This window comes from Nyctereutes procyonoides, unplaced genomic scaffold, assembly GCF_905146905.1.
Source record: "Nyctereutes procyonoides isolate TBG_1078 unplaced genomic scaffold, NYPRO_anot_genome, whole genome shotgun sequence".
Lineage (NCBI taxonomy): Eukaryota > Metazoa > Chordata > Mammalia > Carnivora > Canidae > Nyctereutes > Nyctereutes procyonoides.
In genome coordinates, this window is record NW_026575024.1 from 16,035,895 (window position 1) to 16,051,939 (window position 16,045).

At 47.0% G+C, this 16,045-nt stretch overlaps 1 protein-coding gene across 1 annotated transcript; it reads right to left on the minus strand.

Moving 5' to 3' along the window:
* Positions 1-1,454: 1,454 nt before the first annotated feature.
* On the minus strand, positions 1,455-10,407 carry R3HDML (R3H domain containing like). The gene is made up of 5 exons (XM_055342800.1): positions 10,150-10,407; positions 7,320-7,438; positions 7,069-7,201; positions 5,415-5,530; positions 1,455-1,593 (listed from the first exon to the last, which is right to left on the minus strand). Exons 1-5 carry the CDS (start codon positions 10,405-10,407, stop codon positions 1,461-1,463), a joined length of 759 nt encoding a protein of 252 aa, XP_055198775.1. The 3' UTR covers positions 1,455-1,460.
* Between the last annotated feature and the right edge of the window lie 5,638 nt (positions 10,408-16,045).

Below are 16,045 nucleotides of genomic sequence, written 5' to 3' on the forward strand. Positions count from 1 at the left end.
AAAACAAAAAAAGAGTAGGAAGGATATAATCTGCAAATAATAAACTCACAACAGCATCTTTGTTTCTTTTCACTCATTTCCAGCATTTGGAAATGGGTGGGCACCCTAAGCCTCATTTATCCCAGCAATAAAATGGAATAGTAATACACACATATGCATGTGTGCACTGAACTAGTTGTCAAGCTTGGCACAGAGTAGGGGCCGTGAGCCCCCTCTCCTGGCCTTTCTCTGGAGCTGGTTTTGCCTTTACTCCATCTCCCCCTACTCAGTTTCCTTCCTTCCTTTTTTGACCCCCTCTGGGAGCTGAGAGAGGGAGGGACCAGAAAGAGCCACTGCATCAGATCTCAAAGGACTTTATTGGGGAACGGGGAGGAGGGGGTGGTTGTTGACATGCTCAGGTTATGGCCTAGGTGGGAATGACTGAGAGGGAAGAGAAATTCATTCCATCCAGCTTGGTGTAGGGACTCCAGGGAAAGGGGCTGGTTTTCCATCCAGGTCTTTGAATGGTGTGCTCTCTGGCCAGGCAGGGAGTGGGCCCCAGCTGGAGGGCAAGGTCTGAGGGGGAGATTTTACTATCTCTGGAAACAAAAGGACTTTTGTGTGTCATGATATCTGGGTGTGGTGGGGTGGAGAGAGAGGAAATGGTTTATGGGAATGAAAATGAGATCCTCCAGGGATGTGGAGGAGAGAGAGACGGATAGGCTCAATGGAGTGATAAAAAGAGAAAAAGACAGACCCAGAAGACATTTCCCTTGGGCCAACTTTGATTTTGCACTCGCAGTCCTGGCCCTCAGAGAGGGTATGTCTGGGCCTGAGCTCTGACCTGGGTGCTGCTGGCACAAGCTGTGTAGCTATCAGTAGGTCACACCCCTCTGCTGAGCCTCAGTATACCCATCTGTAAAAGGGGAACCTGAGCCCTGGAGTAGCCCCAGTAACATGCAATGGGAATGGTCTGTCTACAAGTCAATTTCAATTATTTTTTTTTTTAAAAAGCTTGGACCTGAAATGTTCTCAACTCAGGGAGCAAACCACAAGTCCTCCACGTCTGGCTGTTAGTGGATGAAGGAAAGTGGGTTTCAGGCTAAAGATTGCTTAATAAATACCCTTCACTGGTTGGACAAAGACTTGTGGGTTTGGGACCTGAGAGTCATAAAACTGCTGTCACCCTACAGCTCCATCCAGCTCTGACTCTCTGAGCACCTAGTCATCGAAAAAGACAAGCCTCTTTCCCGGAAGCCAGAGAGAAGAAAGCTGTAAGAAGAAAGACAGAAGGCCAGGAGGTTATTTTTTTCTGGCACATGCTGGACATTTCGGGAATGGAAGGAACCAGGAAGGAAAAATTCAGATCGGTGGTGTGAGCCCAATAAAGTCCTTTAAAAAAACAATTATTCTTTCACCTGGTCTTTGGGGAAGAAGTCTTTGGGGGAGGGCCAGAGGCACCACCGGGGCCCAGGAAAAATTTAAAACCACAGAAGCCTATTGGATTTGAGTCCAGAGAAGCACATGTTGCTACTGCAGGTACCTTGGTAACTCGGAGGGCAAGCAGAACATGGCCTCCCCATCTTGTATGGTGCCTCGCCGATCCAGTTCCCCCTGGAAGAGAAAAGATGCCAAGGAGACAGGGACAGAGGAGAGTTAATGCGGGCAACCTTCATATAGGTTCCCAAATCTCAGCACCGCCACTGACTGGCTTTGTGACCTTGGGCAAGTCACATCTGCAAGCCTTGGTTTCTTCAACTGTAAAACCATGAGGAGACTCCCCTGCCTCACAGGGAGGAGGCAAAGATCAAATAATGAAGCCGTGTGTGTGGGCACCTAGCACCGTGCCTGGCAAATACCTGACACTTCAGTAAGTATTGATCTTCTTATTCCCTCCACCCTCCCTCCCATCCCCGACCCAGGCAGCTCTGAGATCTGGTCCTAGGTTTTGCCACCAGGTAGCTGGTGACAAAATAAGCCACCTTATTTCTTCTGAATAAAATAAATGAAATGGTATCCACAAAAATGATGTGCAAACACTTTAGACCTCACAGAAGTGTTGTGCAAATAGGAGTTAGAATAATCAGATGCTGAGTATAATCCGATCATGGGGGCACATGCTCATGAAGACTTGTCATGGCCACCACTGCCCATTTTCTTGATGGCCAGATCCCAATTCCATCCTCCCTGCTCCTGAGTTAGTCCTCTCAACAGACTGTGGCCTTTTAGGGGAAGTAGGGTAGAGAGTGATGGCTTAATAGTTACAGACCTTCTCTTTGGGGTGATGGAATAGTTCTGGAAGTAGGTAGTGGTAATGGTTGCACAAAATGATGAATTGCCACCGAGGTGTACCCTTCTAAATGATTAAAGTGGCAAATTTTATGTTATAAATATTTCATATCTATATGCATAATGAAAACAGATTAATAATCTAATATACCAAAACCCATTGAGTTGTACACATCAAATGGGTGAGTGGTATGGGATGTGAATTACACCTCAAGAAAGCTATTAAAAACAAACAAACCACCTTCATCACATTCTCCTGCTCAAAAACGTTTAGTGGCTTCCCCTTACCTGTGCAAGGATTGGCAAATTTCTTCAGGTAAAGGGCCAGATAGCAAACATGTTAGGTTTTGTGAGCAGGATATCTCTATTGCATTGAAAGCAGCATCAGATAACATGTAAATGAATGGCATGGCTGTGTTTCAATAAAACTTTATTTACTAAAACAAGCAGCTGGTGAGGTTTTGGCCATGGGTCCTAGTTTGCTGATCTCCCCACTTACAGAAGCACATCTGTAGCTTTTGGTCAGACATTCTAGACTGCTCTAGCAGCCGTGGATCCTGTTCACATAGCCCACCTTTCCACATCTCTCTTCTCTGTCCCAGTGCACAGATTTTTCTTTTTCTCCCTCCTCTTCTCAAGGCCTAAAATCATCCCCCAAACTCATGTTCATGGCTGCCTGGTAATCTCACCACCAGCCTGTAGTGTTAATCTTTGCAAGTCCAGGGTCTTCTTTTCTCACACTTCATATGAACACTCTTTATGGGCAGATATGGAATCTTTTTTTTTTTCTCTAAAAGTGGTTGTTGAGTGATTGTAAGTAACCTCAGCCAAAGTCCTTAGAAAAGTATGCATTTCTGGTTTTATATGGGGCTCATTCACTTATTCATTCAACAAACACTTCCAGAGCATGGAATTCAGGCTTCAGGATTTGTGCCAGATGCTGTGAGTGCAGTTTTCAAAAGGTGCTCCCAGATATTTGAGGGCAGGGAAGATGGGAAGTGGAAATATCTGGGGGGTAATGGAATAAAAGTCATTCTTTTTTTTGTTCAACTTAACCACTTGGAAAAAAGTTTTGCTTAAAAAGGGGGGGGGGAGATCCCTGTAGTAAAAGGATATAGGAATGAATCAGATCTATTTCCCACCCTTAAATAGTTCCTAACCCAGTTATAACAACAGCCACCATTTATTCAGCACGTACTATGGGCTGAATAAATAAATGTACATTGACTATGTACAGTGATCCTCTGTGAGACAGGTAGGATTAGCCCTATTTTAAAAGAGGAAACCGAGGTCCAGAGAGATGAAACGTCTTCTCCAAAGTCCTTATATGCACATGGGAGAGCTGGACATCACACCCAGATCTGGTCATAGCAGTAAGCAACAGCATGTTATCATGAGCCTGGGGGTGTTACCTGGGTCAGATCACTTCTCTTAATTCAGTGAGTAGGTACTATTTTATTCCCATTTTGCAAATGAAGAAACAGGCATGAAGAATTTAAATCACAAATTTGAACCTTAACAGTCTTGCTCCAGAGCATGAAAATCTTAACAACTATAGTGTTGATACTCAATGCTGCAAAAATTCAATGTATCCTCAAATTGGAACAGCCTAGTAAGCTATTTGTAACAAAACTTGCTTTGTATTTTTGTATCTGATAAAGCTGGGCTGATACTTTTTAATAGATATCACCATTAACAAATAAATAGGGATCCCTGGGTGGTGCAGCGGTTTGGCGCCTGCCTTTGGCCCAGGGCGTGATCCTAGAGACCCGGGATCGAATCCCACGTCGGGCTCCCGGTGCATGGAGCCTGCTTTTCCCTCTGCCTATGTCTCTGCCTCTCATTCTCTCTCTCTCTCTGTGTGTGAATATCATAAAAAGTAAATAAATAAATAAATAAATAAATAAATAAATAAATAAATAAATAAATAAATAGCTTGAGAATTTGTGTTCAAGCTACCAGTGACTTCTAGAGCATTCGAATAGTATAGTAGACAGAACATAGACTAGAAATCAAGACTTGTGTTTCAAACAGTTCTGCTACCTCCTGGCTCTGTGACTTTTATATATTACCTAACCTCTCTGATCGTTTCTTGCTCTTAAAAAAAGAAAACATTTTCCCAGTACCCCTCCTTCTTTCCTTCCTTTCTCTTTCATCTCTCCAATGAGATAAGGAGGCAAAAATATTTTGGAAGTGCTGAAAGGCTACTTGAGAGTAAAAGGTGGTTATCAGTATGTAATCTTGAAATTCTAAATATCAGGTTTACATAGAACTTTTCTTATTTTTATATGAGAATCAGTAATGTTGGCAAATTTGTGTGTTGTATGTTGGATGGGAACTCCCATCCCTCTTTCTCCATGTTTCCAAGAGACTTGCATACAAAGGCCACTCATGACCTCTCTCCCACCAAGCTGATTGGGGAGCCTGGAGGGAGGAGCTGAGCACACTCATTCTATCCTTCCTTTCTTTCCTTTGGGATGTGCCTGGCTGCAGGGAGCCTGTGTTCTTGGTTGCCCCACTTTCTGTGATGAGCTTAGAGGAGCTACCTACACTTGTTGGGAGAGGACTGTGGTTGTCAGGTGTTGCCGGTCAATGGGTGTGCAGCTCTAATTCGAGAGCGAGATATTTGCCAACTCGCTTGTCTAGCACATCTAAACCACATTCTCTACTGTTAACTTCATCAGCGAGGCTACGTGTCCACCTGACCTGGTCCTGTCTATCTTCCAGTCACTTTTGGCAATAGAAAAGGAAATTAAAGAATTTGAGGGGGGGGGTAGTAAAGAAAAAGAATGATTCATTGACTCTAAAACTACCAGATTGTGGGATGCCTGAGTGGCTCAGTGTTTGAGCACCTGCCTTTGACTCAGGGCGTGATCCCGGATTCGAGTCCCACGTTGGGGTCCTTGCATAGAGCCTGCTTCTCCCTCTGCCTGTGTCTCTGCCTCTCTCTCTCTGTGTCTCTCGTGAATGAATGAATGAATAAATAAATAAATAAATATTTAAAAAAAAACAGATTGTATGGTATCGAGTTTACTTAGAAGGGAAGAAGGCAGGGTGTCCTGGGCTTTTTTCCTTCTCTTGGAATTCTGTTCATTGCACTCAGGGTCCACCCCTGCCCCTCAGCCCTGTCTCAGTGCTGTACTTACTTAATGGCATAGTTGCAGACCAAGTACACTGCCTGATGCCAGGTGTTGCCCCAGACGTTGATACTGCCACAGGTGTGGATGGCACAGCCTAGCCGATTGGAGGAAGCCCACACCATCTGAGGAAGGACAATGACAGGGGAGGCTTTGAGATGGACTCGGGATGGGGGCCCAGGTTCCTTGGGGCTGAGAGGCTCCTGGACATGGTTCAGGGTGGATGCATTAGGTGAGGTCTTCCCGGGGGGAGGCAATCTGCCTGTCCCAATGTTCCTGGAGACACATTGTGCTATAATGTTTCTCAAGCTTTTTTTTTTTTTTTTAATTTATTTTACTACAACCCACCAGTAAGGAATAAATTTGAATTGTTACTCAGCATACAACACGTAGGCACTTGGGACAAAAGTTTTGTGAACCAACATTTAATCTTTTCACATGTGATCTATGCTCTTATTTTCTGTACTGTTCTATTCATTTTCTTTCTTTCTTTTTTCCCTAGCAACTACCATTTGAAGATCATTATTGTGTTAGAGGTTAAAACACAAACTTTGGAGTTAAACAGGCTTGGGTCAGAACCTCAATATCACTAGTGTGTGACTTTGGCCAAGTCACTTAACCATGCCGTGCCTCAGTGTCTTCTTTGGTAAAACGAAGGTAATAATTTCAGGAAGAACATTTGGTCTAGGCCTCACATTTCCTAGAGGGTCTCCAATGTAGATTTCTGACATTAACTCTGAATGAATCACAGAGAGAAGGAGAGACCAAAAGAAAATATTTGTCCTACAATGGGAAGGTTTGGTCCCATTTCCTGCAACATTATATCGTATTATATTTTTATGTGTAACAAGTGGTAACACATTCAATATTAGTACTCAAAATATACTACAGAAAAAAAAAACAAAAACAAAATATACTACAGTTTTTGTTCTCTTATTTTAGCATTTCTTTTCTTCTTCTTTTTTTTTTTTAAGATACTGGGATCCTAGGGGTACCTGAGTGGCTCAGCTGATTAAGCATTCAACTCTTTTTTTCTTTAAGATTTTATATTTTATTTATTTGAGGGAGTGAGAGTGAGAGAGCTCACATGCAGGGGTGAGGGGCAAAGGGAGAAGCAGACTCCCCGCTGAACCCCTGTGGGGCTTGATCCCAGGATCCCAGGATCCCAGCCTAAGCCAAAAGCAGGTGCCTAGCTGACTGAGCCACCCAGGCATTCAAGTGTTTGAGTCTTGATCTCAGCTCGGATCTTGATCTCAGGGTTGTGAGTTCAGGCCCTGTGTTGGGCTCCACGCTAGGTGTGGAACCTACTTAAAAAATTATAATAAGAAGTAAAAGGAGGAGAAGAAGATAGTAGGATCCTTAGAAGACAGAAAATACTAGAAAATAGGTTTGGACCTACTGAATTCAAAAGCATTCTTGAACTTGTCAGATCACACATCTCCATTTTGGTGGTCAAACAATCTGGTGAGCCCACCCAAGACACTCAGAACAAGATCTGGTCAGCTCAACTCAATATACACACAACTTTCTAGGAATACACTTATCATATGGAAGGAAGTCCATAGGGCCTGTATGTTCTATAATTTCTGTTCCATCACATTCTTTTTCTTCTAAGCTACCAGGATTTGTTCTCCCTCAGCCCTCAGTCCCAACAAAGCGGTACCTGGGTATAGTGGGAGCAGACAGGGCCACTGCACCGCCAGGGGCAGTGAGGCTGACAGTCCCTGGGGGCCGGAAATGAGTAATGGCGCCTTTCCTCAGACCAAGACTTCACGAGATCCACCACCGAGCGGTACCTGGGGAGGCAGAGAAGATGGAAGACACTGGCTGGGGAACGGAGAAGCTGCTCTGCCACCACCTTGCTTGGGGACTTTGTTGAGGGACCAAGAGAAGGAAGGGCAGAAGGTCACTCACCGGCCAGAATGGATGGAGAGGTTCTGGCCCACGTATCTCATCAGCTGTGAGGGCCCATGGGCCCAGATGCACTGGGTGGCCCAGGCCTCGGCAGACCTGGCCAGCCGCTCGTCCCAGACCTGGGGAAAGAAAGGCCATGAAATTCCCCAGGAGGGACATCACCAACATCCCAGCAGTATCCAAAGATGCACATTTCCCTGGTGCCACTAACTCCATCTCTTCGGAACCCTGCACCAAATCCACTCGACAAATTAGGAAACTGAGTCAGAGACAGCAAGTCCTCACCAGAGCCAAGACCCACACCCAGACCTCTGACTCCTCTTCCAGCAACCTTCCCCCTCCACAACTGGACTTCAAGCTGGAGGTTCTCTGCTCTGAGCAGGTCCGGGGCTATTTGCCCAGGAGTTAGTCCCTACAAGTGGCTGAGCCCAGGGTGATGGGGACGGAACTGGCTTTTTATTTTATTTATTGTATTCTTAAAACATATTTATTTTAACATTAAATATTCAAATTCAAAATGTTTTTTTCTGCAGAGTGAAAACATGCACAAACATAATATATGAGATGCCCAAAGGAGGAAAAGTGTAAAGTCTCTCATCTCAATCCTATACTTGTTCCTCTAGCCATCCTGCTCCTTAGAGGCAACCATCACTGTGATTCCTGGCATCCTCTTCCAGAAATATTCTATACCTGTACAAGTATATATATATACACAAGTGTGTATATATATATACTATTAATAAATATATATAATTGTATATAAGTATATATAAAATATTTATATATTCATATATATATTATACACACACACACACACACACACACAAATGACAGCTGGCCAAACTGTCTATCTGACCCCTTGCTGTTTTCACTCAATCAAACAGGTTATCTTATCTTAGTGGTTATCCACATCAGCACATAGAGAATGCCCTCCTCATCTCTCCTAACAGCTTCATAATTTTCCAATGTGTGAATGCCCCAAGTTTTATAATTTGAAAAAGCATCACTTTAAAAAAATACCAATTTCCTTCCACTCTGACTTCCTGGGATTTTCAGAGATATGAGTCATGCATTCATTTTATTTGTTCATTCAGCAAATATTGAACAGTATTTCTAGGCACCCAGGACTCACAGTCTAGTAAAGATGAGACATTAAGCAATCATTACAATCCTGGTGGGTGTGAAAATGTGAAACAGGGGACTGGAACTTTTGGGGACGCTGTGGGAGAAAAAGGGCTCCTTGAGCAAAGGGTACTTTAGTCAGATGCCTGTCCTGCAGGCAGAAGCCAGCTAGCCAAGAAGACACAGGGATACCAAGCAACAGGTCCAAACATGTCCTCAGGGTTGTCCGATTCACAGTCTTAGGAAAAGCAAAGGAATATTTTCTTTATGCAACAAAGGGGTAAACTGAGGCAAGGGGTATGCTAACATCAAATCCACATTCATTGACCCTACTGGGATCCATGGTGAGATATTTAACGCTCTCTGTTCTACCACACATATGATAATTAAACACTTATTAGGATGAGTGCCTTGCATGCACAGTAAATGTGTCACTGTTTGAAAAATGAAGGACCTTCCACGTGCCAGTCACTGTGCCAATAAATGAATGAGTCTTTCAATGAACAAATTAATAACCCCCACCTCCAGCTGCCTGCCATCCTGGCTCCTATCCCCGCCCCTCTCCAACATCTAATTCCTACTTGACATTATGTTACCCATATCTTAACACCTTATTCCTGTTTGACATTCTATTACCCATATCTTGTGTTGTGGATATTTGTTTTCTATCGTGTCCCTGAAGGAAGACACTTGTCCATCCTGTTCTCAGCAGTGTCCACAGAGCCAGTGTACCTGGCTCTGAGCAGCAGCTAGCACACAAGTGAATAGACACATTGTAAAAGCATAGGAATTTTCAGGCTGTAGCATGTATTTGTCTTGGAGGGGGGGTGGACTGGCAACCTCTTTCCCTAAAGAAATCTGTGGGTGGGCTAGAAGCCTATCTCTCCAGGTTGGTCTGGGACAAAGGTTCTAGGGGAGGAACTGCGATAAAGAGAAAGGTCCCCTCCTCCATGCCAGAGTCTGACTTCTGGGGGATTGGGGTGACAGCCACTGGCCCTGCCTCTTTAAGGAAACACATCTCAGCTTTTTCAGCTGGTCACTTGCAGGTTTTCCTCTGCTTGAGACCTTCAGGTGCCAGTCCCCACCACCTGTCCCCAAACTCTGCCTCCTAGAGGCAATCATCACTGTGATAACTGGCATCCTCTTCCTGTCTGTGTGTCCATCAGACCCTAAAGCAAAGAGACAATTGCACAGAAAGCTCCAGCCACCTACCCTGCAGGTCTCTAGCAGGAAGCCCAAACCCTGGGGTGGAGTATTCTGTCTGTTAAGACCACAATCTTAGTGTATGAAGCAAGCACTAAGACCACAATCATTAGCAGCAGGCAGACCTGGGTTAGAATCCCAGTTGGATGACCTTTGGCAAATTAATTCTCTGTATCTCAATTTCTTTATTGGAAAATGGAGATGATAATCCCCATCTTGAAGGAAGAGGAGTCCCCTCAGAGTTGAGTGTAGGTTATGGGTAGGCACACAGTAGGTGCTCCATACGTAGCAGTTAGCTGACCCTACTTCCCAAGAGGACCTGTGCAACTGCTTTAGTTTTCTCATCCATTAAATGGGTAGATCAATTCCTGCCCTTTCCTCAGGACACAGACCCCCCAGATGCTGGCCGGTGGGGCCAGGCTGGCGAATGGTCCAGCCCTTCCAGAACACACTGGGTTGACCGGCAGTTGCTGGAAAGGGCACAGGGGAGGGCATGGGAACTCACCATATACTCCATGTTGGCCGCAGGTGGGTGTACACTGGCCCGGATGTGGTTGTGATAATCCAGTAAGGCACTCATGTCCCCAGCAGAGATGTGGCGTTTCCGCCGGTACCGGGGCACCCCCAGGCCACTCAGAGGCCACACAGCTGTGCCCTCGGTCTGGGCCAATGCCAGGGTGGCATTGGGCATCAAGGCATTCACTGTCTGGCCTGCCCAGAAGAGTAGGCCTGCCAGGCCCATGGTGCTGGGCAGCAGGGGCATAGCTGGCTGGAAGGGTCACACGTCACCTGGTGCAGTCAGAGTCAGCTGCCTGGAGGGGGTGGGCATGAGGGCACCAAACCCTGAGTGTTCTCCAGCACTGCCACCCCGAGGATGCCAACCCCTGGGAACTTGGCAAAGATCTCCCGACTCAGCTCTAGTCCTGGTGCCCAACACCCTGTCCTTCCTGCCCCAGTGGACTCAGTGTATTGAGGGATGGAAGGAAATGCCCGGATGGTAGCTAATCCTGATCGGGCCATGGGATGCAGATGGCACTACCACTTCAAAGCCAGGGCTCCATCCCACCAGTCCAGGAGACGGACACCAGTCCTCTCCAGCCTGGACACCCTCTTCACCAATCCTGCCCCAAGTGGGCTCCATCGATGCCCTCAGCAGTGCAGGGCCAACAGTCCCCGGGGCATCATGCTGCGGGACCCTCTCGTCTTTGAGGTGCTGCATTTTTGAGGTTGAGAGTGAGACACAGGAAGAACCAGACGGCAGAGGATGAGAGAGGAAGAGAAAAAGAGAAGCAGAGAGGAAGAAAATGAGAGAGACCAAAAAAGCATCTGGAAAAAAAAAAGGCACAGAGAACAGGGATGAAGGACATTGGAAGGTGGAAAGATAAGGCGCGGATGGGAGACGGTGAGGAGGGAAAGAGAAAGGGCATGGGAGAGACAGAAGCAGAGGGAAGGAGAGAGAAAGACAGGGGAAAAGACAGAGGGACAGAGAGATGGAGTTAAGGAGAAGAGAGCCAGAGAGGGGAGCGCGGGAGACCGGGCGGCAGCCTCCCAGGGGCGCGTACCCAGGCCGGGCAGCCCAGGCGGGTGGCAGCAGGCGCCGAGGACGCAGGGACCTCTGTAGACACCCTGGCCCGCCTGGCAGCTCGGCGACTTTAATGGTCCCCTGGGAGCTGATGGCATCTGACGTCCGGGCCCGCAGCCCCCTCCCCTTCCAGCCGGGCCAGACTGGGACAGGAGGCTCCGCCTGCCCGGTTGTGGGCTTTTCCCTCCCTCCTCTGGCGCCTGGGCTGTTCCTGCTTCCACCGGGTGTCGGGTGTCGGGGGCTGGGGCCGAGCTGCTGCTCCGGGTGGGGATGGGACAGTGGCAGGGACTCCGGGGGGAAATGCCTCCCCTCACCTCGGACACCCCAGATGCGGAGGCTTTTCTTTGCCTTCCAGACCCCAGCACTGGGGAGAGTATTCTCGGACTGCTTTCCCTACAAAGCTGTCCAGCCTCAGAGCAGGCAATTAACTTGACCCCGCCTGATGAGCACCTACTATGTGCCAGGCCTGGGCTGAGTGCTTTGAGCATACAAGCTCAGCCAGCCCTGAGAAGCAGATACTATAGCTCCCCATTTCACAGATGAAGAAACTGAGCCTGAGAGGTGAAGGGACACACCCCAAGTCAAGTCAGGGTGTCTGCGATTCAAATTCAAGTGTGACCCCAGGACCCTGTTAGTATGTAAAAAGGATGCTACTTTTGTAACCAAACCAATATCAATGCAAAGGGGAAAAGCCTAGGAGGGTATTGACCACCATGCTGCTCTAACATAGCATTAGGCAGCTTCATTTATTAAGCGACGGCTCTGGGTTCAAGTCCTCATTATTTCACTCACTAACTGGATGTCCTTGAGCAAGTCAGTCAATCATTTTGTACCTCATCTGTAAAATAGGGGTAGTGATGGTACTTACCTTATAGCATTGTCATGAGGATTGCACAACTCTTGTGGAGCACTTAGAACTGTGCCAGGCACACAAGTGTGTTCTCCATTAAGTGTGTATGAGTGTGTGTGTGTGTGTGTGTGTGTTCTCCTACAGATACATGCATAAGCAAGCAGATGTCTATACGTGTGTGTGTGTGTGTGTGTGTGTGTGTGTGTATTATCAAAGCCCCTTTGGTCTCCAAGCAGCTGTAATTATAGGTTAAGAAAGAGTTAAAAAAAAAAGAAAGAAAAGAAAAGAAAGAATTTAATTTCTCTTCTCTGATTACTTGTATTCCTCACAAAGAACAAGCAATATTTCCGTAATGGAGGGGGTAGACTTACAAGAAAGATGTTATAGAAAAAAAACAAAGTCAAAGCATTTGGAAGCCTTCAGCCTTCTCTTCCAGGGACTTCTGAGAATTCCCAGGCGGTCTTCAGGTGCCAGTCTGAGCCAGGTGGCAGCGAAGGGCTGTGGGCTGGGGTTCTCCTCAGACACATGGAATTCCCAGCCTAGGCAGCCACCCGGCCTCAGCCTCCGGGCCCAGACAGTGCCTGCTGCCAAAGCACACACCTTCCTGCTGGACGCCGGGGGAGTGGGGCAGGCAGAGGCAGGGAGGGATGGGGGTGCTGACCCTGACCTGGACAGGCCCTTACCACCACGCCAGAAGGACGAGGGAGCTTGGCTCCGATCTAGCCCTGTCCCTGCCTCCAGAGTGCTGGATGTCCTGAGGTAAGGCCCTGTCCTTCTCTGGGCCTCAGATGTCCCATGAGAGAAACTGGACTAAGAGCTTATGTGCCTGTGGCAGGCTGGGGCCTGTGGCACCCAGAGGGAATTCTGCAGCTGCCGGGAGGCACATGCAGTCTTGGCACTTACCCAGGAGTGCCAGCAATTGCACCCTACTCTGTCAGCATGCTCCACGGAACTTCTCCCGTGTCACAGGCCCTTGCACGGGTATGGAGCTTCAACATCCATGACTCCATGGTTTTCATGGCTGCCTTTGAGGTAATAACCCCACCCATTGCACAGCTGGGGATATTGAGGTGCACAGAGCCTCAATGACTTGTCTTAGGGCCAGGAGCTTCTTTGTGTGGATCTTTAATCCTGTAAAACACATATGTTGGACATATCTGCTCCTATCTCGGTGCCCAGAACTATTTTAAGCAGTTACCTGGATGAGCTCATTGAATCTTCAGGAAAAGCCTATCAGGTTGGTACCATTACTGTCATCATATCAATTTTTATATACAGGAGGAAAATAAGGAACAAAACAGTGAGTCGTTTGGTGGGGTCACAGGTCCAGTGGGTGGCACAGATGGGATGGGCTCCCAGGCAGGCTGGCCATGCTGCCTCTGCCCAGAGACAGACAGACAGCTCCACACACAAAATCCTCATCTCCTACTGCACATGTTCACATCCACAGAGACCCAGGTGATTGCCCTGGGCAAGCACCCTGCATCACCCCCTGGCTGCTGCCCCAGGTGGGACCTTCTCTGCTGTCCTCATTGTCTAAACCTGTTCCCAGGTTCCCTTTGGCAAATTCAAAATGGTAGGGGTGAGGCAGGAAATAACCAGGGATGGTTCAGATTAATGCCCTGAGCCGGGATCTCATTTTAGAGTAAGAATACCTCCTCCCTTCTGGATTTTATCACGCTGGATTCAGCTATCCTCACCCCTCTTGGAATTCCCTCTGGACTTGGGCAAGCAAAGGGGAATTCTTCTAGAGAGTAGTAATATTTGAGGCAAGATAGCTCAGTGGCTAGCAGAGTAGCTTTGGATCTAGACAGCCTAGGTTCATGACTATCTGTGTGACTCTGGGCAAGTTACCTAACCATTCTGTACCTTAATTTCCTCATCTAGAAAATGAGGCTGCCTCATGGCATTGTTGGGAGGCTTAAATGAGTTAATACATCTTAAGACATTTGACACGGTGCCTGGCACAGAGTAAGCAGTCAATATATGTTAACCTTAACAAGAGCCAACAACAATAGCAGTAACAGTCAGCGATTGTTTAGCACATGCTAGGTGCCGGGCACTAAATGATTCAAGGGCATGATCGTATGTAAGCCGTGGTCTGGTTTCCTGCACTGGGTACCAGAATCCCCATCCTGTAGATGAGGAAGCGAAAACTCAGAGAGGTTAATTAATTGTCCCACGTTCACAGGGGTAGTCCCAGTGGAAGCTGGATCCCAGAGCCAGGTCTCTCTGATCCTCACACTGTCAAGTTGCTTTTGAGCAGAGACTGTAGGACAAAAGCCTGGTGTTTGAAGGAGGAGACTGAGAAAGCTGGAAACTTTAAAGAGTGTCTAGGTTACCCTCTCTGCCAATTGAAGAAACAGATTCAGAGTGATTTGTCGGGATGCCTGCGTGGCTCAGCGGTTAAGCATCTGCCTTTGGCTCAGGGCCTGATCCCTGATTCCCATCGATTCCCAGGATCGAGTCCCACATCCGGCTCCTTGAATGGAGCCTGCTTCTCCTCCCTCTGCCTGTGTCTCTGCCTCTCTTTGTGTCTCTCATGAATAAATAAATAAAATCTTAAAAAAAAAAAAGAGGTGACTTGTCTAAGGTCACATAGCAACTGGCAGACTGGGGACTGGAACCCAGATCTGCATCACTCCAAATCCAAGGAGGAGAGAGAGGGAGCTGGGGGTGGGGGAGCACAAATGAAAAGTAAGTGATGGCACCCAGACTTTTCAAAACTCTCCAGGTCAAATGTTCCAGATTCTTCCAGAAGTTAAACTAGGAAAATGCAAGAAATGAAGAGGGAATCAGTAGAGACTTAAAAGATACATATTTTTTTTTATACAGACAAGACTAAACTATAGGGTTTAGGGATGTGTACTTGGGCAATAAAACTAAAGAAATACAAAGAAATACTGTAAAAGTCAGGCTGTTATCAGGGTGGGACATCTGAGCGGCTCCTTTTTTTTTTTTTTTTTTTAGAGGGAGAGTGGTGGGGAGGGGCAGAGAGAGAATCTTAAGCAGGCTCCATGTCTGAGGTAGAGCCGCCCCCCCCCGCCCATGCAGAGCCCCCTGATGCAAAGCCCCCGACCCCCGAAGCAGAGCCTCTGGGTACAGAGCCCCATCTCACAAACCTGAGATCATGACCCAAGCTGAAATCAAGAACCAATTGCTTAACTGACTGAGGAACCCAGGCACCCCAAGAGGCTCCTATTTCTTGATCTGACTTGTGGTTACAAGTGATTTGCCTTATGGGGTCCCCATTTGTTTTGTGTGACTTTCTGTACTTTTTAAATTTTACAAAGGCTTTTTAAGAAATAACAGTAGTCATTTTTACAGTGACATCTTCCATCTGTTACCACCTTAACCTATGCATGAGGATTTTAATCTCCTTTTCATAGTTGAGGATGTGAGATTCAAAGAGGGAGGCAACTTGCCCACAGTCACGCAGTGAATAAGCCTGGGAGCCAGGCCTCCGCCCAGGAGGTTTGGTGTGTCTCTGCAGCACAGCGGTGGTTGGGCTGCCAGTGGTAGATCCCGGCCCTCTCCAGCACCAGCGAAGCCTCATGACAGATGCAGAGAAAGGGAGTCCTCAAAAGATAAAGCACACTCAGAAGCACCTCTGGGCTCCCAGATCTGTCTTTTGCTCTCTCTGCACCCAGATGGCAGTGTCACCTCTTTGGCAGGTTACCTAGGAGGAGGCAGGATGGTCTAGTAGTGAGCAAGGAGCAGAGCTATGGTTTCAGACAGGTGACCTGGCTCTGAGCGCTCTCTGAACCTCAGTCTCCTCTTCTGTAAAATGGGAACAATAAATAGGTGCTAGCTTATTTGGCAATTATGAGGAATTAGGTGAGATATGTGAACAAAGCAAAGTTTATTCAATGTTAGCTGTTAACCTCCCCAAGCAGAAACACTGTGATTCCATTGATAGACTTCTCAAGAACAGGTAAAACTAATTTAAAGTAACAGAAGTCGGATCAG